General features: G+C 41.5%; 1 protein-coding gene across 1 annotated transcript in view; it reads right to left on the reverse strand.

Moving 5' to 3' along the window:
• ALG14 (ALG14 UDP-N-acetylglucosaminyltransferase subunit) overlaps nt 1-24,524 on the reverse strand; it is a gene marked incomplete at its 5' end in the record, with an annotated part of 113,998 nt that extends 89,474 nt beyond the window's left edge. Inside the window, 2 exons of the mRNA XM_079697816.1 lie at nt 20,773-20,924; nt 24,389-24,524. Coding sequence (XP_079553942.1) covers nt 20,773-20,924; nt 24,389-24,524 — 288 coding nt within the window. The remainder of the gene's footprint in view (nt 1-20,772; nt 20,925-24,388) is intronic.
• Nucleotides 24,525-26,946: the final 2,422 nt, after the last annotated feature.

Consider the following 26,946-nt stretch of genomic DNA (forward strand, 5'->3'; position numbering starts at 1 on the left):
TGAAGTCAGCGTCACCCTGACACCAAAACCAGACATAGATATTACAAAAAAGAAAATTACAGGTCAATATCACTGATGAACATAGATGCAAAAATCCTCAACAAAATACTAGCAAACTGACTTCAACAGTACATTAAAAGGATCATACCCCACAATCAAGTGGAATTTATCCCAGGGATGAAAGGATTTTTCAATATCTACAAATAAATATATGTGATACACCACATTAACAAACTGAAGCATAAAAACCATACAATCGGGCTTCCCTGGTGGCGCAGTGGTTAAGAGTCTGCCTGCCGATTCAGGGGACACGGGTTCGTGCCCCGGTCTGGGAAGATCCCGCATGCCACGGAGAGGCTGGGCCCGTGAGCCATGGCCGCTGAGACTGCGCATCCGGAGCCTATGCTCCGCAACGGGAGAGGCCACAGCAGTGAGAGGCCCACATACGGCAAAAAAAAAAACACAAAACAAAACCAAAAAACCATACAATCATCTCAACAGATGCAGAAAAAACCTTTTCATCAACTTCAACATCCATTTACAATAAAAACTCTCCAGAAAGTGGGCACAGAGAGAACATACTGCAACATAATAAAGGCCATATATGACAAGTCCACAGCTAAGATCATACTCAATGGTGAAAAGCTGAAAGCATTTCTTTTAAGATTAGGAACAAGACAAGAATGTCCCCTCTCACCACTTTTATTCAACATAGTATTGGAAATCCTATCCACAGCCAGAGAAGAAAAAGAAATAAAAGGAATCCAAATTGGAAAGGAAGACATAAAACTGTCACTGTTTGTAGATGACATGATACATTAAAAAATCCTAAAGACACCACCAAAAATCTACTAGAGCTCATCAATGAACCTGGTAAAATTGCAGGATACAAAATTAATATACAAAAATCTGCTGCATTTCTATACACTAACAATGAACTATCAGAAAGAGAAATTAAGGAAACAATCTCATTTACAATTGCAACAAAAAGAATAAAATACCTAGGAATAAATCTACCTAAGGAGGTAAAAGAGCTGTACTTGGAAAATTGTAAGACACTGATGAAAGAAATTGAAGATGACACAAACAGATGGAAAGATATACCATGTTCATAGACTGGAAGAATAATCTTAAAATGACCATGCTACCCAAGGCAATCTACAGGTTCAATGTAATATCTATCAAAATACCAAAGGCATTTTTCACAGAACTAGAACAAATAATTTTAAAATTTGTATGGTAACACAAGAGACTCCAAATAGCCAAAACAATCTTGAGAAAAAGGAACACAGCTGGGGGAATCATGCTTCCTGACTTCAGACAACACCACGAAGCTACAGTAATCAGAAGAGTATGGTACTGGCACAAAAACAGACACACAGATCCATGGAACAGAACAGAGGTCCCAGAAATAAACCCATGCACTTATGGTCAATTAATCTAGGACAAAGGAGGCAAGAACACACAATGGAGAAAAGACAGTATCTTAAGTAAGTGGCACTGGGAAAACTGGACAGCTACATGTAAAAGAATGAAATTAGAACATTCTCTAACGCCATGTAGAAAAAATAAACTCAAAACAGATTAAAAACCTAAATGTAAGACCGGAAACCATAAAACTCCTGGAAGAAAACATAGGCAGAGGACTCCAACATAAATTGTAGCACTATTTTTTTGGATCTGTCTCCTAAAGCAATGGAAACAAAAGCAAAAATAAACTAATGGAACCTAATTAAACTTAAAAGTGTTTGCACATCAAAAGAAACCATCAACAAAATGAAAAGACAACCTACTGAATGGGAGACAATATTTGCAAATGATATGATTAATAAGGGGTTAATATCTAAAATATATAAACAGCTCATAATCTTAAAATGACCATGCTACCAACAACAACAAAAAAACAACATCAAAAAAAAATCCAACAACCTGATTAAAAAATGGGCAGAAGGCCTGAATAGACATTTTTCCAAAGAAGACATCAGATGGCCAACAGGCACATCAAAAAATGCTCAACATCATTAATCGTGAGGGAAATGCAAATCAAAACCACAATGAGATATCCCCTCACACCTGTCAGAATGGCTATCATCAAAAAGGACACAAATAACATTTGTTGGTGAGGATGTGGAGAAAAAAGAACCCTCCTACACTGTTGGTGGAAAAGTACATTGGTGCAGCTACTGTGGAAAACAGTAGGAGGTTTCCCAAAAATCTAAAAATAGAACTACTATATGACCCAGCAATTCCACTCCTGGGTGTATATCTGAAAAAAGCAAAAACACTAAGTCAAAAAGATACATGCACCCCAATGTTCATAGCAGCATTATTTACAATTGCCAAGATATGGAGGCAACCTAAGTGTCCATCAACAGATGAATGGATAAAGAAGATGTGGTACACACACACACAATGAACAAGAGATAACAAGTGTTGGCAAGGATGTGGAGAAAAGGGAACCCCTGTACACTGTTGGTGTGGTCACTATGGAAAACAGTATGGAGGTTCCTCAAAAAATTAAAAGTAGAACTATATAATCCAGCAATTCCACTTCTGGATGCTTATCCAAAGAAAATGAAAACACTAACTCAAAAAGATATACACTGGGCTTCCCTGGTGGTGCAGTGGTTGGGAGTCCGCCTGCCGATGCAGGGGACACGGGTTCGTGCCCCGGTCCAGGAAGATCCCACATGCCGCGGAGCGGCTGGGCCCGTGAGCCATGGCCGCTGAGCCTGCGCGTCCGGAGCCTGTGCTCCGCGGCGGGAGAGGCCACAACGGTGAGAGGCCCGCGTATCGCAAAAAAAAAAAAGATATACACTACCCCAAGTTCATTGAAGCATTATTTACAATAGGCAAAACATGAAAACAACCTAAGTGTCTACCAATGGATGAATGGATAAATACTGAATGTAACGTGATTGATACATACATACACACACATGCACACAATAGAATATTATTCAGCCTTAAAAAAGAAGGAAATCTTGCCCTTTGTGACTACCTTGATGGACCTTGAGGGCATTATGCTAAGTGAAATAAGTCAGACAGAGAAAGACAAATACAATATGATCTTACTTATATGTGGAATCTAAAAAACCAGAAAACAAAAAACCCAAGCTCACAGATATAGAGAACAGATTTGGTGGTTACCAGAGGTGGGGCATTGGGGGTGAGGGAAATAGGTGAAGGGGTCAAAAGCTGCGAGCTTGCAGTTATAAAATAAAGAAGTCATAGGGATGCAATACTGCAATACAGCATGGTGACTGCAGTTAATAATATTGTAAGAAAAAGAAACTTAAAAAAATTAATTCCGTACTTATACAAATTCCCCCAAAGAGCAAAAAGTTGTGTATACCCTACAACTCACATAATGAGACTAGTGTAACCTTGATACCAAAACTAAAGAACAGCATGAGAAAGGAAAAATACACAGCAATCTCCGTTATGAACATAAACCAAAAATTCCTAAATGATATGTTTGCAAATCAAAACCAGCAATGCATTAAAATACAGTGCACCATGAACAAACTGGGTTTATTCCAGGAATTCAAGACTAGTTCATAACCATGTAATTGTCCATATAAACAGAAAAAGTTGGAAAAACTAGAAGATCATCTCAGATGCAGAAGAGACATTTGATAAAAATCAACAACTAAATATTATTTAAAATAAAACACAACACATTTTTTAAAGCAAAAAGAATGCAAAGATGACCACTACACGGCTCCTATTCATTACCATTCCAGAAGTTCTAATAACAAAATGAGAAAAAAGAACTAAAAGATGTAAGGATTACAAAGAAAGAATCATAATTATTACTACTTGTAGATGATAAGATTATCTTCGTTAATAACACAAAAGTGTACAAATTAGGATTAGAGTGTAGCCAGGTGGTTCTTATAAGATCACTTTATAAAAATCAATTGTATTTCTATATATTGCAACACAGAAAATATTATTAAAAGTTATACAACTTACAACAATAATAAAAGAATACAAGGTACCTAGAAATAAACACAACGAAAGATATGCCAGACTCTTATGAAGAAAATTAGAAATGTTACTGAAAAGCATTAAAGGAGATCTAAATTCTGTAACGGAGAGAAAGGTGATGTTTCCAGATAGGAAGACATCATCAAAGAGATGTAAGTTCTCCTGAAACTGATGGACAGATTCAATTCAATTCAAACCAAAATCCCAACAGAGTTCTTTGTGAACATTTTTTTTTTCTGTTGTACGTGGGCCTCTAACTGTTGTGGCCTCTCCCGTTGCGGAGCACAGGCTCCGGACGTGCAGGCTCAGCGGCCACGGCTCACGGGCCCAGTTGCTCCGCGGCACGTGGGATCCTCCCGGACCGGGGGACGAACCCGCGTCCCCTGCCTCGGCAGGCAGACTCTCAACCACTGAGCCACCAGGGAAGCCCTCCACATAAGTTTTTAAATTAGCTTTGAAAAGTTCACAAAGAGGGGGCTTCCACTCAGATACAGACCTATACATACATGGAAACTTGATCTAACAGTGGAAGCACCGCGGATCGGTGGGCAAAGGACTATTCAATAAATGGTGCTGGGCCAGTACTGGTGGCTCCTCTACTAGACACTGCAGGTCTAGAGCATTCAGTATTCTTGGCTGACATGGGCTCTGCAGCAAATGTATTGATCGCTATTGATTTCTTCAGTCAGACCCTTCCTCTCCCCAATCTGGTGAGCTCCACAGAGGTACAAAAGATAGCTGTCGGACTTCCGGGTAAGATGGCGGAAGAGTAAGACGCGGAGATCACCTTCCTCCCCACGGGTACACCAGAAATACAGCTACACGTGGAACAACTCCTACAGAACACCTACTGAACGCTGGCAGAAGACCCCAGACCTCCCAAAAGGCAAGAAACTCCCCACATACCTGGGTAGGGCAAAGCGGAGAGATTCCCGCACAGAGGATCGGTGCCGAGCGGCACTCACCAGCCCGAGAGGCTTGTCTGCTCGCCCGCCCGGGTGCGCGGCGCTGGAAGCTGAGGCTCGGGCTTCGGTCAGAGCGCAGGGAGAGGACTGGGGCTGGCGGCGAGAACTCAGCCTGAAGGGGGCTAATGTGCCACAGCTAGCCGGGAGGGAGTCCGGGAAAACTCTGGAGCTGCCGAAGAGGCAAGAGACTTTTTCTTCCCTCTTGGTTTCCTGGTGCGCGAGGAGAGGGGATTAAGAGCGCTGCTTAAAGGGGCTCCACAGACGGGCGCGAGTCGCGACTGAAAGCGCGGAGCCCAGTGACGGGCGTGGGACGCTGGGGCTGCTGCTGCCGCCGCCAAAAAGCCTGTGTGCGAGCGCAGGTCACTGTCCACACCGCCCTTCCGGGAGCCTGTGCAGCCCGCCACTGCCGGGGTCCCGGGATCCAGGGGCGGCTTCCCTGGGAGAACGCACGGCGTGCCTCGGGCTGGTGCAACGTCACGCCGACCTCTGCCGCTGCAGGCTCGCCCCGCACTCCGTGCCCCTCCCTCCCGCCCGGTCTGAGTGAGCCAGAGTCCCCGAAGAGGCTGCTCCTTTAACCCTTTCCTGTCTGAGCGAAGAACAGACGCCCTCCAGCAACCTACACGCAGAGGCGGGGCCAAATCCAAAGCTGAGACCCAGGAGCTGTGAGAACAAAGAAGAGAAAGGGAAACCTCTCCCAGCAGCCTCAGAAGCAGCGGATTAAAGCTCCATAATCAACTTGATGTACCCTGCATCTGTGGAATACATGAATAGACAACAAATCATCCCAAATTGAGGAGCCAGGAGTCAGTGCTGTGCCTCTGAGGTGGGAGAGCCAACTTCAGGACACTGGTCCACGAGAGACCTCCCAGCTCCACATAATATCAAACGGCGAAAATCTTCCAGAGATCTCCATCTCAACACCAGCACCCAGCTTCACTCAACGACCAGCAAGCTACAGTGCTGGACACCCTATGCCAAACAACTAGCAAGACAGGAACACAACGCCACCCATTAGCAGAGAGGTGGCCTAAAATCATAAAAAGTCCGCAGACACCCCAAAACACACCACCAGACGTGGACCTGCCCACCAGAAAGACAAGATCCAGCCTCATCCACCAGAACACAGGCACTAGTCCCCTCGACCAGGAAGCCTACACAACCCACTAAACCAACCTTAGCCACTGGGGACAGACACCAAAAACAACGGGAACTACGAACCTGCAGCCTGCAAAAAGGAGACCCCAAACACAGTAACATAAGCAAAATGAGAAGACAGAAAAACACACAGCAGGAGAAGGAGCAAGATAAAAACCCACCAGACCTAACAAATGAAGAGGTAATAGGCAGTCTACCTGAAAAAGAATTCAGAATAATGATGGTAAAGATGATCCAAGATTCTATTTCCAAGATCCAAAATCTTGGAAATAGAATAGACAAAATGCAAGAAACAGTTAACAAGGACCTAGAAGAACTAAAGATGAATCAAGCATCGATTAAAAACACAATAAATGAAATGAAAAATACTCTAGATGGGATCAATAGCAGAATAACTGAGGCAGAAGAACGGATAAGTGAGGTGGAAGATAAAATAGTGGAAATAACTGATGCAGAGCAAAATAAAGAAAAAAGAATGAAAAGAACAGAGGACAGTCTCAGAGACCTCTGGGACATCATTAAACGCACCAACATTCTAATTATAGGGGTTCCAGAAGAAGAAGAGAAAAAGAAAGGGACTGAGAAAATATTTGAAGAGATTATAGTTGAAAACTTCCCTAATATGGGAAAGGAAATAGTTAATCAAGTCCAGAAAGCACAGAGAGTCCCATACAGAATAAATCCAAGGAGAAATACGCCAAGACACATATTAATCAAACTGTCAAAAATTAAACACAAAGAAATCATATTAAAAGCAGCAAGGCAAAAACAACAAATAACACACAAGGGAATCCCCATCAGGATAACAGCTGATCTCTCAGCAGAAACTCTACAAGCCAGAAGGGAGTGGCAGGACATAATTAAAGTGATGAAGGAGAAAAACCTGCAACCAAGATTACTCTACCCAGCAAGGATCTCATTCAGATTTGATGGAGAAATTAAAACCTTTACAGACAAGCAAAAGCTGAGAGAGTTCAGCACCACCAAACCAGCTTTACAACAAATGCTAAAGGAACTTCTCTAGGCAAGAAACACAACAGAAGGAAAAGACCTACAATAACGAACCCAAAACAATTAAGAAAATGGGAATAGGAACATACATATTGATAATTACCTTAAATGTAAATGGACTAAATGCTCCCACCAAAAGACACAGATTGGCTGAATGGATACAAAAACAAGACCCATATATATGCTGTCTACAAGAGACCCACTTCAGACCTAGAGACGCATACAGACTGAAAGTAAGGGGATGGAAAAAGATATTCCATGCAAATGGAAACCAAAAGAAAGCTGGAGTAGCAATTCTCATATCAGACAAAATAGACTTTAAAATAAAGACTACTAGAAGAGACAAAGAAGGACACTACATAATGATCAAGGGATAGATCCAAGAAGAAGATATAACAATTGTAAATATTTATGCACCCAACATAGGAGCACCTCAATACATAAGGCAAATACTAACAGCCATAAAAGGAGAAATCGACAGTAACACAATCATAGTAGGGGACTTTAACACCCCACTTTCACCAATGGACAGATCATCCAAAATGAAAATAAATAAGGAAACACAAGCTTTAAATGATACATTAAACAAGATGGACTTAATTGATATTTATAGGACATTCCATCCAAAAACAACAGAATACACATTTTTCTCAAGTGCTCATGGAACATTCTCCAGGATCATATCTTGGGTCACAAATCAAGCCTTGGTAAATTTAAGAAAATTGAAATTGTATCAAGTATCTTTTCCGACCACAATGCTATGAGACTAGATATCAATTACAGGAAAAGAGCTATAAAAAATACAAACACATGGAGGCTAAACAATACACTACTTAATAACGAAGTGATCACTGAAGAAATCAAAGAGGAAATTAAAAAATACCTAGAAACAAATGACAATGGAGACACGACGACCCAAAACCTATGGGATGCAGCAAAAGCAGTTCTAAGGGGGAAGTTTATAGCAATACAATCCCACCTTAAGAAACAGGAAACATCTCGAATAAACAACCTAACCTTGCACCTAAAGCAATTAGAGAAAGAAGAACAAAAACATCCCAAAGTTAGCAGAAGGAAAGAAATCATAAAAATCAGATCAGAAATAAATGAAAAAGAAATGAAGGAAACGATAGCAAAGATCAATAAAACTAAAAGCTGGTTCTTTGAGAAGATAAACAAAATTGATAAACCATTAGCCAGACTCATCAAGAAAAAAAGGGAGAAGACTCAAATCAATAGAATTAGAAATGAAAAAGGAGAAGTAACAACTGACACTGAAGAAATACAAAAGATCATGAGAGATTACTATAAGCAACTCTATGCCAATAAAATGGACAACCTGGAAGAAATGGACAAATTCTTAGAAATGCACAACCTGCCGAGACTGAATCAGGAAGAAATAGAACATATGAACAGACCAATCACAAGCACTGAAATTGAAACTGTGATAAAAAATCTTCCAACAAACAAAAGCCCAGGACCAGATGGCTTCACAGGCGAATTCTATCAAGCATTTAGAGAAGAGCTAACACCTATCCTTCTCAAACTCTTCCAAAAGATAGCAGAGGGAGGAACACTCCCAAACTCATTCTACGAGGCCACCATCACCTTGATACCAAAACCAGACAAGGATGTCACAAAGAAAGAAAACTACAGGCCAATATCACTGATGAACATAGATGCAAAAATCCTCAACAAAATACTAGCAAACAGAATCCAACAGCACATTAAAAGGATCATACACCATGATCAAGTGGGGTTTATTCCAGGAATGCAAGGATTCTTCAATATACGCAAATCAATCAACGTGATACACCATATTAACAAATTGAAGGAGAAAAACCATATGATCATCTCAATAGATGCAGAGAAAGCTTTCGACAAAATTCAACACCCATTTATGATAAAAACTCTGCAGAAAGTAGGCATAGTGGGAACTTTCCTCAACATAATAAAGGCCATATATGACAAACCCACAGCCAGCATCGTCCTCAATGGTGAAAAACTGAAACCATTTCCACTAAGATCAGGAACAAGACAAGGTTGCCCACTCTCACCACTCTTATTCAACATAGTTTTGGAAGTTTTAGCCACAGCAATCAGAGAAGAAAAGGAAATAAAAGGAATCCAAATCGGAAAAGAAGAAGTAAAGCTGTCACTGTTTGCAGATGACATGATACTATACATAGAGAATCCTAAAGATGCTACCAGAAAACTACTAGAGCTAATCAATGAATTTGGTAAAGTTGCAGGATACAAAATTAATGCACAGAAATCTCTGGCATTCCTATATACTAATGATGAAAAATCTGAAAGTGAAATCAAGGAAACACTCCCATTTACCACTGCAACAAAAAGAATAAAATATCTAGGAATAAACCTACCTAAGGAGACAAAAGACCTGTATGCAGAAAATTATAAGACACTGATGAAAGAAATTAAAGATGATACAAATAGATGGAGAGATGTACCATGTTCTTGGATTGGAAGAATCAACATTGTGAAAATGACTCTACTACCCAAAGCAATCTACAGATTCAATGCAATCCCTATCAAACTACCACTGGCATTTTTCACAGAACTAGAACAAAAAATTTCACAATTTGTATGGAAACACAAAAGACCCCGAATAGCCAAAGCAATCTTGAGAACGAAAAATGGAGCTGGAGGAATCAGGCTCCCTGACTTCAGACTATACTACAAAGCTACAGTAATCAAGACAGTATGGTACTGGCACAAAAACAGAAAGATAGATCAATGGAACAGGATAGAAAGCCCAGAGATAAACCCACGGACATATGGTCACCTTATCTTTGACAAAGGAGGCAGGAATGTACAGTGGAGAAAGGACAGTCTCTTCAATAAGTGGTGCTGGGAAAACTGGATAGGGACATGTAAAAGTATGAGATTAGATCACTCCCTAACACCATACACAAAAATAAGCTCAAAATGGATTAAAGACCTAAATGTAAGGCCAGACACTATCAAACTCTTAGAGGAAAACATAGGCAGAACACTGTATGACATAAATCACAGCAAGATCCTTTTTGACCCACCTCCTAGAGAAATGGAAATAAAGACAAAAATAAACACATGGGACCTAATGAAACTTAAAAGCTTTTGCACAGCAAAGGAAACCATAAACAAGACCAAAAGACAACCCTCAGAATGGGAGAAAATATTTGCAAATGAAGCAACTGACAAAGGATTAATCTCCAAAATTTATAAGCAGCTCATGCAGCTCAATAACAAAAAAACAAACAACCCAATCCAAAAATGGGCAGAAGACCTAAATAGACATTTCTCCACAGAAGATATACAGACTGCCAACAAACACATGAAAGGATGCTCAACATCTTTACTCATTAGAGAAATGCAAATCAAAACTACAATGAGATATCATCTCACACCAGTCAGAATGGCCATCATCAAAAAATCTAGAAACAATAAATGCTGGAGAGGGTGTGGAAAAAAGGGAACCCTCTTGCACTGCTGGTGGGAATGTGAATTGGTACAGCCACTATGGAGAACGGTATGGAGGTTCCTTAAAAAAACTAAAAATAGAACTACCATATGACCCAGCAATCCCACTACTGGGCATATACCCTGAGAAAACCATAATTCAAAAAGAGACATGTACCAAAATGTTCATAGCAGCCCTATTTACAATAGTCCGGAGATGGAAACAACCTAAGTGTCCATCATTGGATGAATGGGTAAAGAAGATGTGGCACATATATACAATGGAATATTACTCAGCCACAAAAAGAAATGAAATTGAGCTATTTGTAATGAGGTGGATGGACCTAGAGTATGTCATACAGAGTGAAGTAAGTCAGAAAGAGAAAGACAAATACTGTATGCTGACACATATATATGGAATTTAAGAAAAAAAAATGTCATGAAGAACATAGGGGTAGGACTTCCGGGTAAGATGGCGGAAGAGTAAGACGCGGAGATCACCTCCCTCCTCACGGATACACCAGAAATACAGCTACACGTGGAACAACTCCTACAGAACACCTACTGAACGCTGGCAGAAGACCCCAGACCTCCCAAAAGGCAAGAAACTCCCCACATACCTGGGTAGGGCAAAGCGGAGAGATTCCCGCACAGAGGATCGGTGCCGAGCGGCACTCACCAGCCCGAGAGGCTTGTCTGCTCGCCCGCCGGGGCGGGCGGCGCTGGAAGCTGAGGCTCGGGCTTCGGTCAGAGCGCAGGGAGAGGACTGGGGCTGGCGGCGAGAACTCAGCCTGAAGGGGGCTAATGTGCCACAGCTAGCCGGGAGGGAGTCCGGGAAAACTCTGGAGCTGCCGAAGAGGCAAGAGACTTGTTCTTCCCTCTTGGTTTCCTGCTGCGTGAGGAGAGGGGATTAAGAGCGCTGCTTAAAGGGGCTCCACAGACGGGCGCGAGTCGCGACTGAAAGCGCGGAGCCCAGTGACGGGCGTGGGACGCTGGGGCTGCTGCTGCCGCCGCCAAGAAGCCCGTGTGCGAGCGCAGGTCACTGTCCACACCGCCCTTCCGGGAGCCTGAGCAGCCCGCCACTGCCGGGGTCCCGGGATCCAGGGGCGGCTTCCCTGGGAGAACGCACGGCGCGCCTCGGGCTGGTGCAACGTCACGCCGACCTCTGCCGCTGCAGGCTCGCCCCGCACTCCGTGCCCCTCCCTCCCGCCCGGCCTGAGTGAACCAGAGTCCCGGAAGAGGCTGCTCCTTTAACCCTTTCCTGTCTGAGCGAAGAACAGACGCCCTCCGGCGACCTACACGCAGAGGCGGGGCCAAATCCAAAGCTGAGACCCGGGAGCTGTGAGAACAAAGAAGAGAAAGGGAAACCTCTCCCAGCAGCCTCAGAAGCAGCGGATTAAAGCTCCACAATCAACTTGATGTACCCTGCATCTGTGGAATACATGAATAGACAACAAATCATCCCAAATTGAGGAGCCAGGAGTCAGTACTGTGCCTCTGAGGTGGGAGAGCCAACTTCAGGACACTGGTCCACAAGAGACCTCCCAGCTCCACATAATATCAAACGGCGAAAATCTTCCAGAGATCTCCATCTCAACACCAGCACCCAGCTTCACTCAACGACCAGCAAGCTACAGTGCTGGACACCCTATGCCAAACAACTAGCAAGACAGGAACACAACGCCACCCATTAGCAGAGAGGTGGCCTAAAATCATAAAAAGTCCGCAGACACCCCAAAACACACCACCAGACGTGGACCTGCCCACCAGAAAGACAAGATCCAGCCTCATCCACCAGAACACAGGCACTAGTCCCCTCCACCAGGAAGCCTACACAACCCACTAAACCAACCTTAGCCACTGGGGACAGACACCAAAAACAACGGGAACTACGAACCTGCAGCCGGCAAAAAGGAGACCCCAAACACAGTAACATAAGCAAAATGAGAAGACAGAAAAACACACAGCAGGAGAAGGAGCAAGATAAAAACCCACCAGACCTAACAAATGAAGAGGTAATAGGCAGTCTATCTGAAAAAGAATTCAGAATAATGATAGTAAAGATGATCCAAAATCTTGGAAATAGAATAGACAAAATGCAAGAAACAGTTAACAAGGACCTAGTAGAACTAAAGATGAATCAAGCATCGATTAAAAACACAATAAATGAAATGAAAAATACTCTAGATGGGATCAATAGCAGAATAACTGAGGCAGAAGAACGGATAAGTGAGGTGGAAGATAAAATAGTGGAAATAACTAATGCAGAGCAAAATAAAGAGAAAAGAATGAAAAGAACAGAGGACAATATCAGAGACCTCTGGGACAACATTAAACGCACCAACATTCGAATTATAGGGGTTCCAGAAGAAGAAGAGAAAAAGAAAGGGACTGAGAAAATATTTGAAGAGATTATAGTTGAAAACTTCCCTAATATGGGAAAGGAAATAGTTAATCAAGTCCAAGAAGCACAGAGAGTCCCATACAGAATAAATCCAAGGAGAAATACGCCAAGACACATATTAATCAAACTGTCAAAAATTAAACACAAAGAAATCATATTAAAAGCAGCAAGGCAAAAACAACAAATAACACACAAGGGAATCCCCATCAGGATAACAGCTGATCTCTCAGCAGAAACTCTACAAGCCAGAAGGGAGTGGCAGGACATAATTAAAGTGATGAAGGAGAGAAACCTGCAACCAAGATTACTCTACCCAGCAAGGATCTCATTCAGATTTGATGGAGAAATTAAAACGTTTACAGACAAGCAAAAGCTGAGAGAGTTCAGCACCACCAAACCAGCTTTACAACAAATGCTAAAGGAACTTCTCTAGGCAAGAAACACAACAGAAGGAAAAGACCTACAATAACGAACCCAAAACAATTAAGAAAATGGGAATAGGAACATACATATCGATAATTACCTTAAATGTAAATGGACTAAACGCTCCCACCAAAAGACACAGATTGGCTGAATGGATACAAAAACAAGACCCATATATATGCTGTCTACAAGAGACCCACTTCAGACCTAGAGACACATACAGACTGAAAGTAAGGGGATGGAAAAAGATATTCCATGCAAATGGAAACCAAAAGAAAGCTGGAGTAGCAATTCTCATATCAGACAAAATAGACTTTAAAATAAAGACTACTAGAAGAGACAAAGAAGGACACTACATAATGATCAAGGGATCGATCCAAGAAGAAGATATAACAATTGTAAATATTTATGCACCCAACATAGGAGCACCTCAATACATAAGGCAAACACTAACAGCCATAAAAGGAGAAATCGACAGTAACACAATCATAGTAGGGGACTTTAACACCCCACTTTCACCAATGGACAGATCATCCAAAATGAAAATAAATAAGGAAACACAAGCTTTAAATGATACATTAAACAAGATGGACTTAATTGATATTTATAGGACATTCCATCCAAAAACAACAGAATACACATTTTTCTCAAGTGCTCATGGAACATTCTCCAGGATAGATCATATCTTGGGTCACAAATCAAGCCTTGGTAAATTTAAGAAAATTGAAATTGTATCAAGTATCTTTTCCGACCACAATGCTATGAGACTAGATATCAATTACAGGAAAAGAGCTATAAAAAATACAAACACATGGAGGCTAAACAATACATTACTTAATAACGAAGTGATCACTGAAGAAATCAAAGAGGAAATAAAAAAATACCTAGAAACAAATGACAATGGAGACACGACGACCCAAAACCTATGGGATGCAGCAAAAGCAGTTCTAAGAGGGAAGTTTATAGCAATACAATCCCACCTTAAGAAACAGGAAATATCTCGACTAAACAACCTAACCTTGCACCTAAAGCAATTAGAGAAAGAAGAACAAAAACATCCCAAAGTTAGCAGAAGGAAAGAAATCATAAAAATCAGATCAGAAATAAATGAAAAAGAAATGAAGGAAACAATAGCAAAGATCAATAAAACTAAAAGCTGGTTCTTTGAGAAGATAAACAAAATTGATAAACCATTAGCCAGACTCATCAAGAAAAAAAGGGAGAAGACTCAAATCAATAGAATTAGAAATGAAAAAGGAGAAGTAACAACTGACACTGCAGAAATACAAAAGATCGTGAGAGATTACTATAAGCAACTCTATGCCAATAAAATGGACAACCTGGAAGAAATGGACAAATTCTTAGAAATGCACAACCTGCCAAGACTGAATCAGGAAGAAATAGAACATATGAACAGACCAATCACAAGCACTGAAATTGAAACTGTGATAAAAAATCTTCCAACAAACAAAAGCCCAGGACCAGATGGCTTCACAGGCGAATTCTATCAAGCATTTAGAGAAGAGCTAACGCCTATCCTTCTCAAACTCTTCCAAAATATAGCAGAGGGAGGAACACTCCCAAACTCATTCTACGAGGCCACCATCACCTTGATACCAAAACCAGACAAGGATGTCACAAAGAAAGAAAACTACAGGCCAATATCACTGATGAACATAGATGCAAAAATCCTCAACAAAATACTAGCAAACAGAATCCAACAGCACATTAAAAGGATCATACACCATGATCAAGTGGGGTTTATCCCAGGAATGCAAGGATTCTTCAATATACGCAAATCAATCAACGTGATACACCATATTAACAAATTGAAGGAGAAAAACCATATGATCATCTCAATAGATGCAGAGAAAGCTTTCGACAAAATTCAACACCCATTCATGATAAAAACCCTGCAGAAAGTAGGCATAGAGGGAACTTTCCTCAACATAATAAAGGCCATATATGACAAACCCACAGCCAGCATCGTCCTCAATGGTGAAAAACTGAAACCATTTCCACTAAGATCAGGAACAAGACAAGGTTGCCCACTCTCACCACTCTTATTCAACATAGTTTTGGAAGTTTTAGCCACAGCAATCAGAGAAGAAAAGCAAATAAAAGGAATCCAAATTGGAAAAGAAGAAGTAAAGCTGTCACTGTTTGCAGATGACATGATACTATACATAGAGAATCCTAAAGATGCTACCAGAAAACTACTAGAGCTAATCAATGAATTTGGTAAAGTTGCAGGATACAAAATTAATGCACAGAAATCTCTGGCATTCCTATATACTAATGATGAAAAATCTGAAAGTGAAATCAAGGAAACACTCCCATTTACCATTGCAACAAAAAGAATAAAATATCTAGGAATAAACCTACCTAAGGAGACAAAAGACCTGTATGCAGAAAATTATAAGACACTGATGAAAGAAATTAAAGATGATACAAATAGATGGAGAGATGTACCATGTTCTTGGATTGGAAGAATCAACATTGTGAAAATGACTCTACTACCCAAAGCAATCTACAGATTCAATGCAATCCCTATCAAAATACCACTGGCATTTTTCACAGAACTAGAACAAAAAATTTCACAATTTGTATGGAAACACAAAAGACCACGAATAGCCAAAGCAATCTTGAGAACGAAAAATGGAGCTGGAGGAATCAGGCTCCCTGACTTCAGACTATACTACAAAGCTGCAGTAATCAAGACAGTATGGTACTGGCACAGAAACAGAAAGATAGATCAATGGAACAGGATAGAAAGCCCAGAGATAAACCCACGGACATATGGTCACCTTATCTTTGATAAAGGAGGCAGGAATGTACAGTGGAGAAAGGACAGTCTCTTCAATAAGTGGTGTTGGGAAAACTGGACAGGGACATGTAAAAGTATGAGATTCGATCACTCCCTAACACCATACACAAAAATAAGCTCAAAATGGATTAAAGACCTAAATGTAAGGCCAGACACTATCAAACTCTTAGAGGACAACATAGGCAGAACACTCTATGACATAAATCACAGCAAGATCCTTTTTGACCCACCTCCTAGAGAAATGGAAATAAAGACAAAAATAAACACATGGGACCTAATGAAACTTAAAAGCTTTTGCACAGCAAAGGAAACCATAAACAAGACCAAAAGACAACCCTCAGAATGGGAGAAAATATTTGCAAATGAAGCAACTGACAAAGGATTAATCTCCAAAATTTATAAGCAGCTCATGCAGCTCAATAACAAAAAAACAAACAACCCAATCCAAAAATGGGCAGAAGACCTAAATAGACATTTCTCCACAGAAGATATACAGACTGCCAACAAACACATGAAAGGATGCTCAACATCTTTACTAATTAGAGAAATGCAAATCAAAACTACAATGAGATATCATCTCACACCAGTCAGAATGGCCATCATCAAAAAATCTAGAAACAATAAATGCTGGAGAGGGTGTGGAAAAAAGGGAACACTCTTGCACTGCTGGTGGGAATGTGAATTGGTACAGCCACTATGGAGAACGGTATGGAGGTTCCTTAAAAAACTACAAATAGAACTACCATATGACCCTGCAATCCCACTACTGGGCATATACCCTGAGAAAACCATAATTCAAAAAGAGACATGTACCAAAATGTTCATAGCAGCCCTATTTACAATAGCCCGGAGATGGAAACAACCTAAGTGTCCATCATCGGATGAATGGGTAAAGAAGATGTGGCACATACATACAATGGAATATTACTCAGCCATAAAAAGAAATGAAATTGAACTATTTGTAATGAGGTGGATGGACCTAGAGTCTGTCATACAGAGTGAAGTAAGTCAGAAAGAGAAAGACAAATACTGTATGCTGACACATATATATGGAATTTAAGAAAAAAAAAGGTCATGAAGAACATAGGGGTAAGACAGGAATAAAGACACAGACCTACTAGAGAATGGACTTGAGGATATGGGGAGGGGGAAGGGTAAGCTGTGACAAAGTGAAAGAGCGGCATGGACATATATACACTACCAAACGTAAGGTAGATAGCTAGTGGGAAGCAGCCGCATAGCACAGGGAGATCAGCTCGGTGCTTTGTGACCGCCTGGAGGGGTGGGATAGGGAGGGTGGGAGGGAGACGCAAAAGGGAGGGGATATGGGAACATATGTATACATATAACTGATTAAATTTGTGATAAAGCAAAAAATAAAAATAAAAAAAAAAAAAAAAAAAAAAAAAAAGAACATAGGGGTAAGACAGGAATAAAGACACAGACCTACTAGAGAATGGACTTGAGGATATGGGGAGGGGGAAGGGTAAGCTGTGACAAAGTGAAAGAGCGGCATGGACATATATACACTACCAAACGTAAGGTAGATAGCTAGTGGGAAGCAGCCGCATAGCACAGGGAGATCAGCTCGGTGCTCTGTGACCGCCTGGAGGGGTGGGATAGGGAGGGTGGGAGGGAGACGCAAAAGGGAGGGGATATGGGAACATATGTATATGTATAACTGATTAAATTTGCTATAAAGCAAAAAATAAAAATAAAAAAAAAAGATAGCTGTCAGGGACGCTGCAGGTACAAGTCCCCTTAGCTGAAGTGTAGAGAGAGACGAGAAGTGTATTCCTCCCTTTATAAGGCTTGGTCAGAAGGTGTCTCTCTGCCCTGCCTCCTGTCCGCCTAGTCTGGCTCATAGGGGTGGTCGACACAAAGGACAACAGTCATGTTCCTTCTACTGCCTTCAATGGCTCTCTTCTGCATCTCTGCAGAAACTCTCCCCAGCTTTAGATTCACGCATGAGCAGACCATTTCAGGAACGAGATAGTGTTTTTTCTCTAACAGGGGTGTTGCACTGCCCCAGCAGGAAAGTAACCGACAAAGGAAGGAGGTCGAACAGAGATGCTTAGTCCTATACTGTGGTGTTACTTCGATAACGAGAAAAAAATAATGGCACTTATAAAATTGAAATCTTTGTCTTTCTTATTAAAGTGCATCAAACCCAACTTACTGGGTTCTAAAACATCATGATCCACAGTACATAACAATCTTCTAAATGTTTCACTAAATCCTGACACAATTCAGCAAATAAATGGTACATACAGTGATGGACCTGGAGGGAAATAATTAAAACTGGAGCCTCCAAATTGGGTACAATTTCAGAAAGAGGAAAAGAACGCGCACACTAATAATTAGGTAAAAACAAAGATACCCACTCTGTATGTTGAAAAACAATAAGAAATTTGTAATCCTTTGATCTTTATATTTTTTTCTAGTAGTGTATGCCACTGCTAAATTATAAGACTTTTTTACAATATTCTTGTGAGAAAATTACCATCATTTTCTATAAACTCTCCAATTCTAATATATACTCTAAGATAAGAGATTAAATGACACTTTAAGTCTTTGATGCCTTGGATAAGAATTCTCAAGGCATTCTGTTCACAATGAGCGTTTTGAATTGTAAAAGAATACACAAAAGAGGCAGAGTGGGCTGTGCAGCAAAAGCGCAGGCTTTGGAGAAGACAAATTTAGGTAAGTCCCACATATCTGCCAGGGCCTTGGCTGAGTTTTTTTTTGTCTCTGAGCCTCATTTATCTCATTTGTAAAATGAAGCTACTATTATCTGTTTCACCCATTACTGAAAGGATCAATTATTGGCATACTCAATAGTCTCTACTATTTTCTCCTTTCACATTTGCTAAAAGGAAAAAGTTTGTTTTGCTTTATGTCAAACAGGAGGCTTTTCCTGAAATAGTCCAGTGTATATATTTGTATAGGGATGAAGAGTGTCCTCCAACAAGTCATGTCCACCTGGAACCCATGAAAGTGACCTTATTTGGAAATAGGGTCTTGTGGATGTAATCAAGTTAAGATGAGGTCGTACTGGAATAGGGTGGGCCCTAAATCCAATGACTGGTGTCCTTATAAGAAGGGCCTGTGAAGACAGACACAGGAATGGTCCTGTGACAATGGAGGGAGAGACAAGAGTAATGCTGACACAAGCCAGAAAATGCCAAGGACTGCTGGCCACCATCAGAAGCTAGGGAGAGGTGAGGAAGGATTCACCCCAGAGCCTCCAGAGAGAACACGGCCCTGCTGACACCTTAATTTTGGACTTCTAGCCTTTGGAACCATTAAAGAATAAATTTCTCTTGTTTCAAGCTACCCTGTGTGTAGTACTTTGTTACAGTAGCCCTAGGAAACTAATAACAGTATTGACTCCTGAAACAGAAATGAAGCATTTTGGCTCATCTCCCACAAAGAAAAAACATACCACTTATTTCACTATGGCTGAATAGTCATCGGCGCATTCCAAGATTGTTTGATGTGGATTTTCCAAGAACACAATTTAGTAGTGCGTTATTGAGCGATCATGTTTACAAGCGAACAAAACGTAACTAAAGCAGGCTTTAACTAACTATAAAAAGGTCAGTGGAGGATGAGTTATATTAGTGGATCCTGATTTCCAAGAAACATAAGAACCACCAAGACAGGGCCCATATGGAAGCAGCTCTGGAGTCAATGAAGGCAGGAGTCACCATCTGGTTTCCCATCTTGTTCTTCCTGTGGATGAACTTCATTCTTTTCTCTAGCTGCAGTCTGTCTTTAGCCAGCAGGTGAAAACATGACTGCTGGCAGCTTCCAAGTTTTCTCTTTTACAGAGTTGAACCCCTGAAGAAAGACTACTTTCATTTTCTGGACCCCCAAGTCCAAAAAGCCTGGAGGAACACTTTGAGTGGCCTAAGCTGGGTCGCCTGTCCACTCCTGAACTACCTGTTGGAGCCCTGTGGCCGGGCAGGTACCAGAGAGAGGGATGGATGGAGACGATCTAACAAGAAACAGCTCTAGTTTCCTTCCTGATTAAGTAGTTCCACTTTTTTCAATTTACCCCAAATTCTGCTATAATGCTAAAATGAAGTGAGCAACCAGGAGCAGGGAAGTAATTTTAAAGGCAAATACAGATATGATTGGAAGAATAAGAAGTAGTAATAGATAAATCAAATTATCAATACACATAATACGTTGATAAAGAACTTTAACGAAGAACCAATAAGCACATGAACTGGATGCTTTATGTAAGAATAAATAAAACAATTTTCACAGTTGGAATTACTGAGAAACAATTTTCTCTATTTAAATAATAGAAGAGAATATAAGAAATCAAGCAACCATTTTTATTTGAAGATTTATTTTAAAGAAGTTTTTATATTTGGGTAGTAAAAGAACTATATTTCATCAGCAATAAACAGTTGACTGCATTGTGTGAGCAGGGCACTGAAGGGTCATGAGATTGTTTCTAGAGAAAATTAAATTCAATACATAACTTGTAACTTTTCTTAGACATAGAAATTACCACTTACCATAGCACTGGGGTTTCTATCAGTTCGATTTACTTCAAAAGAATTTATTTTATGGGCACTCATTTCATCAGTGTCAGCAATGATATAATGTCTAGGAGAGTAAGCATTGGACAAGCTCTCAAGCAGCCTCAGCATCTCAGTGGTATGCCCACCTGGAAAAAAATATTGGAAGGCTTGAGATTAAGAAACCGGTAATGGACATATCCATCTGACTACATTATACTAATACTATGTTTTGTGTATTTCTCAAAACACAGAAGGAATATTTGGAAATGATCATCTATGCCCTTGTATAAATACTACCTTTATATGGGGGAAGAGGATAATAAATGTATAAAAATAAAATCAGCACCAGCAGTAGGTTGTGCTACTGTACTACCTGAGGAAGGTCCAAAGAAGTATAAGACACAGATCCTGTTATCAAGAAGTCTGGTGGGGAAGGGACAAGACACACAGACATACAAAGAGTGACGCAAGACAGCAAGAAAAATTAAAATGGGGTTTGGGGGAGGGAACAAGCAAAAGGTTATGAAAAAACAATGTCCTAAGCATAGGGGAGATCCCTGGTAAAGGCTGAAATGACTTGAAACGCGCAGCTAATGGACAGATATGAGTAGGGAGGCCACTGGGTGGGGGTGGGATTATTAGAACAGGCGAAGGTAAGATCTGGGATGGGTGATCAAGGCATGGTGGGAACACTGGGAAGAAAGAGGAGAGTGAAGTAAGGTCAGGAAAGTAGGCTGGAAAATGGGAAGACAGTTGCTGAAGGTTTCTGTGTTGTGAAGTAACATCAGGGAGTCATAAGCACTGACTCCCAGGGCTCAGATCTTCCTAAGGAAGACTTTTGTTCAACAGCTCCTAAGAGAGGTCTTAGACCTAACAGAGGTCTCAAATATTTACCAGCTTCACCCAACAACTGTGTGTTCAATTTCTGAAATCGTACAATCTCCAAAATTTTCATTCTTTAATTTTAAAACCATGAATTTAAAAACCAACTGTGGTCACTGAGGTTTCCTTCGGGGTAAAAACCCAAAAGAACATTTACCTATTACATTAACTATATACCAATTAAGCAAAGCAATCAAACTCCTTAAGAATGGGCCCTATCATACCTATGTAATTTAACTGCACAAGCCCCTGGCCTCAGCCAGGTTGATGTCTTTAACATTCTCTGTGTTCATCTCATTTGTTACCTCTTCCTTGTCTGTGGTCACACTACAAAGCTCCCCCCACTCACCTCTCCCTTACTGTTGCAAGAAAGCTTTCAAACGCGATACAGTGAACATATAGGATAATCAAACAAATTATGTGTTTTCTCCAAACGCATATATTTTCTTACAGTAGAAAGGGAAAGATTACTCTCTAGATCCCAGAAGGAATTAGATATAGAAATAAAGTCATCAGAGAGTAAGTATAACAGGAATTAGAATCATGCTTTAACTTTATAACTTATCAGCCATCTTCTTATGTAGGGCAAGTAATTTACACATCTTATACTCATTTTACCATTTTTGTTTTTAACTTTGAAAAAGTGTGGTGGTTTGCAAAGTAGGTACTTGCTTTCAGAGCTGGAACAATTATGGATAAATCCGAATATATACATCTTCCACTGCAATTAAAACTTCATTTTACCTGCTTTAACAGTCTTTTCTTTTTTCCTTAAAAGGAAACCCTCACTGAATACATTCTTTGAAAAATTAACTTTGTTACTGAATAAATAAATAATAAGAGCTTCGTCTTGCATTTTACTTTTTTATTAAGACTTATCCTTTGGGAATGAAATCTTCTCAGTTCTATCTTAAAGTATATCCAGAATCCAATCATTTCTCACCACCTCTTTTGCTAGCACCCTGCTCCAAACCACATCACTCTCACGTGGATTATTAGCAAAGCTTCCTGGTCTGTTCCCCCCTCTGCACTTGTCCATTCAAGTGTCCACTTGAGTCTACTCTCAACACAGCCTCTAGACTGATCTTCTTAAAAAGAGTTGATCAAATTATTTACCTCTGCTCAAAACCCTCCAAGGGCTCCCCTTCTCATATGGAATAAAAGCCTTTTTGTAATCTGACCCTTATTGTTACCTCTTGGACCTCATCTGCTTCTTCTCCCCTTACTCAGTCTACTCCAGCCACTCTGGCCTCCTTGCTGTTGGGTATCTGTCATCTCCTCAGGGAGGCTTTACCTGACAATTCTGACGAAAATGCAACTTTCTTTCTCCTCGCCTCTTCCTAACCCACCTTTTTCAAACCGTAAACAGAAGGCTCAGTGAGGTTAACTAATTTGCACAAGATCACCAAATTAGTAAGTGGCAGAGATGTGATTCAACTCTGGTGTTATGTTCATTTAGAGGCACGTGGTCCTAACCTCTGCATGGTAGGAAGCAGTGGAGTAGTGCCAACAGCTCTGTAGAGCAGGGTTTAAAATACCCTTCCGCGATCTGCATGGGGCTTGCCTCCCTATATCCAACTCAGTACAATAGTGCCCTCGCACCTCTGGTCATCCCAAGTGCTATGGCCTTCTTTTCACACCCTCCCAGCCCTCAAAGCCCCAGCTCCCCCTTGTCTGGCTACTTCTTAGTCATCTTTCAAGTCTCAGTTTAGACATCACGACTTCCAGGAAGCTTCATGTCTCAAGTTCAGAAAAAGTGGCGCCCAGCGTGAACTTCCATAGCAGTCTTAACCTCCCAGGTTATAGCACTTATTGTGGCAAGTACCCATTCTGCTTTTCGTTTTCTATTCTCCATTTCATTCACTGCTGTGTCCTCACAGCTTTCACACTGCTTGGGGCATAGTCAGCACTCCACGGCAAGTTCTATTCGTCAGTTTTGTTATTTCCAGGGCTTAGCTTAGTGCTTGACCTCCCCTATGGCTCAAAATACATTAAGTGAATAAAGTAATGAATTACACGTGAACATAAGTTTAGACCATTTGCTAATACTTATAAATATTATGCTATCCGGATGCAATCTCCTGGCATTTCTGAATGTACACAGCATGTATATGTATCGCTCTGTCAGAGCTGTCCATTTAAAGAGGTACGCCTACAGAGCTGGCCGACTCCGTTTGGATTGTATTACCTGATTGCACAGGTTGTTGTTCACCCCCCGGCACAATATCCTGAAGTGTGTATTGTTCTCCCGTTAGTAGGTAACTGTTTCTATCCTCGTGGATTTTGTATATGTATATTTATAAATGTGACAATTCGCTTTGTCTCGCTTATCATGTAGTATTCGTAATTCCTAAATTAAATCCCAAATGCCTAGATTAATAATGCAAAACAGAAGTTTTTATTCAGACAAATTGCATGTTAGCATCACGCGCTTCTGTGTCCTCTCTGTTCACTAATAATTTGTTAGAAAAATATACGCTACAGAGACGCTTAATTACAGACAAGTATAAGTAACTCATTTGTCATTAAAGACGCGGCCTGGGCCACATCAACAACAGACCAGCATTTTGCCCAGCCTGGGCTGACCCGCTCCAGTCCCGCAGAGAAACTACAAATCTCAGCATGCAACGCTGCACAAAGTGCTAGGGGCCCTGCGAAAAGCGCCGCGGTGGGCTCTGGGGTTTGTAGTACCCGACCTGAGCCCGCCAGTCACCGCCCGGATACTCACCGGACCCAGCCACCACCAAGACGCTGAGAGACCGCCGGGGCACAGCGGCGCGGGGACGCAGCACTACCCATAGCCGCACTGCCAGCAGCACGGCCACGGCTCCTGCCGCCGCCGCGAGGATAAGGGTGCCACCCATTCGAAGACAAGACGCATGCGTGCTATCCCCCGGCGCCGGCCGCAGGAGCGGTGAAAGTTCAAAACTACGGGCGCTGCGGAGACCCAAACTCGAAGTGTGAGCCTCTTGGTGGGCGGGGCTTGTTGGCGGTGGGAGGAGTTCAGGGCCAGAGGCGGAAGCCTGGCCTCAGAGCACCCCGCTGGGTACCCCGCGGGATTCTACGCACGTACAGCCCATGCGTAAACTGAAATTCGCTGATTAAAGCGCTGGAGGAGTTTTGGTTTCGGTTCGTGAGGAGGTGAGGCCAGCTGGGCGCCCTAAAAAGGACTTCCCAAGTTAGCAGGTGTTCCAAATTAACCAACTTTGTGAATTCCACCTGAGACCAGTGGCATACGTCGCCTTTTTTTTTTTTTTTTTTTTTTTGGTGCCAAGGGAAATGTTTCTGGTGCACATGCACAGCTACTGAAAGTGCCTGCCAGTGAAAGGTAACTTGGTACAAAAAACTGAATTTCGAGTTCTCATCCAAATCTCCTCTTTCCCAGCACTCATATTTTTAATTTTTCTAGTCTTTTTCACAGATCTCAGTGTGACCAGAGTAGCTAGCTGAGGGTGATCACCTCAAGTTACACCATGTTCCTGAGAGCAGTGGAAGTTCAGTGGCTCAAGGTAGTGAGATAGAGAAAGGGTCGTCCTATTCAGTTAATTTTACCGCAAAGGCAACACCTCCCCCCGTCCCAATTTTGCTTATTTTTATGTTTACTTAATCCACATTGTAGCAATATAAAAAGGCTGAGATTAGAGAAGCCTCTTCACCCCAAGTGTAATTTGCCTTCAGTCCCCAATGGACCTGTAGGTTAGATAGGACAAGTATACAAGTCCAGAAAGGTGAAACAGCTTGCTCAAGTGAAACAGTGGCAGATGTAGATTTAGAAACTGGAAACCCTAACTGCTGCTGCATAGCAGTTTACTCCGTGTATTCCTTTGCCAAATTCAAACTTCCTTGATTTTCAAACTTGCTTAGATCCTAGAATGTGTTTTTAAAAATGCAGCCTTGGGCTTCCCTGCTGGTGCAGTGGTTAAGAAGCCGCCTGCCCATGCAGGGGACATGGGTTTGAGCCCTGGTTCGGGAAGATCCCACGTGCCGTGGAGCACCTAAGCCCGTGAGCCACAACTACTGAGCCCACGTGCCACAACTACTGAAGCCCGGGCTCCTAGAGCCCGTGCTCCGCAACAAGAGAAGCCACCGCAATGAGAAGCCCGCCCACTGCAATGAAGAGTAGTCCGCACGCAGCAATGAAGACCCAATGCAGCCAAAAATAAAATAAAATAAAATAACTAAATTTATTTTTTTTTAAAATGCAGCCTCTCAGGGTACAATAGGGAGCTCCTGAATCAGAATCTCCAGGGGAGAGGACTGAGATCAGCTCCTCTAACCAATGTGTCTATTTCTATCAGCAGGCAAGTTTGAGAGACATTTAGGTACTTCGTAGCATCATTTTCTGGCTAATGGACCTCACATACTTCCTGTATTCTATCAAATCCTCTTAACCCTATATCCTCACAATAAGGTTGTAGGGTGAATATTATTCCCCTCTTTACAGGTAAAGAAAAGGATTCTATAAAAGTTAAATAATTTGCCTAAGTTTAGCTAGTGGGGAATTCCCTGGCAGTCCAATGGTTAGGACTCCGCGCTTCCACTGCAGGGGGCACAGGTTCCATCGCTGGTCGGGGAACTAAGATCCTGCATAGTGTTAGTAAGTGGTGGAGAAATTTTATAATTGTGGGCTTAGAAGTCAATGCTTCTCAAATTTTGATGGAATCAGAATCCCCTGGGCTTACAAATACGTAGTTGGAAGTCCAGAGGTAGGGCCTCTGGCGCAGTATGAAAAATAGCTTAAGAATATTACAAAAGATGTAGTTTTATTTCATCTACCCACTCTGCCATTCCCAGCAATGGCTTCAGCCTAAGACTCTCTCCCATCATACTTTTAGAAGAAGACATTAGTTGTCTCAGAAATTTACATCCAGGCAGGGCAGTCTCCAGATTTCAAGAGGTTATCTTGTCCTTGGGTCTTTTTTTTAAGAGTGAGGAAACCTTTTCCAGAACCTCCCACAGCAGACTTTCACTCCTTTTGGCCAAATTTATATCACTTGCCCCTTCATAAAAGGAAGGAGACCACAAATCTGGCTGAGGTAGGATGGAGGATGACATACAACTCACCTGTGGTACCTGGCTGTTTGGTGGAGGGTGGGTACTGAACAAAACAGGCATTCTCTTGGAGAGGAGGATGTTGGAGGAGGGTGGAGGAAAGGTCATTGCTGGGTAGGCAAATAATAGTGTTTGGATTGCTGCGAAGGTAATGCATCTGAGCTGGTGTTGTAAACTGACAACAGGCAATGCAGATGTTTGGCATATTAATAATGTTAGTCTCTAGGCCCCAAA

Source organism: Hyperoodon ampullatus, assembly GCF_949752795.1.
Source record: "Hyperoodon ampullatus genome assembly, chromosome: 2".
Lineage (NCBI taxonomy): Eukaryota > Metazoa > Chordata > Mammalia > Artiodactyla > Ziphiidae > Hyperoodon > Hyperoodon ampullatus.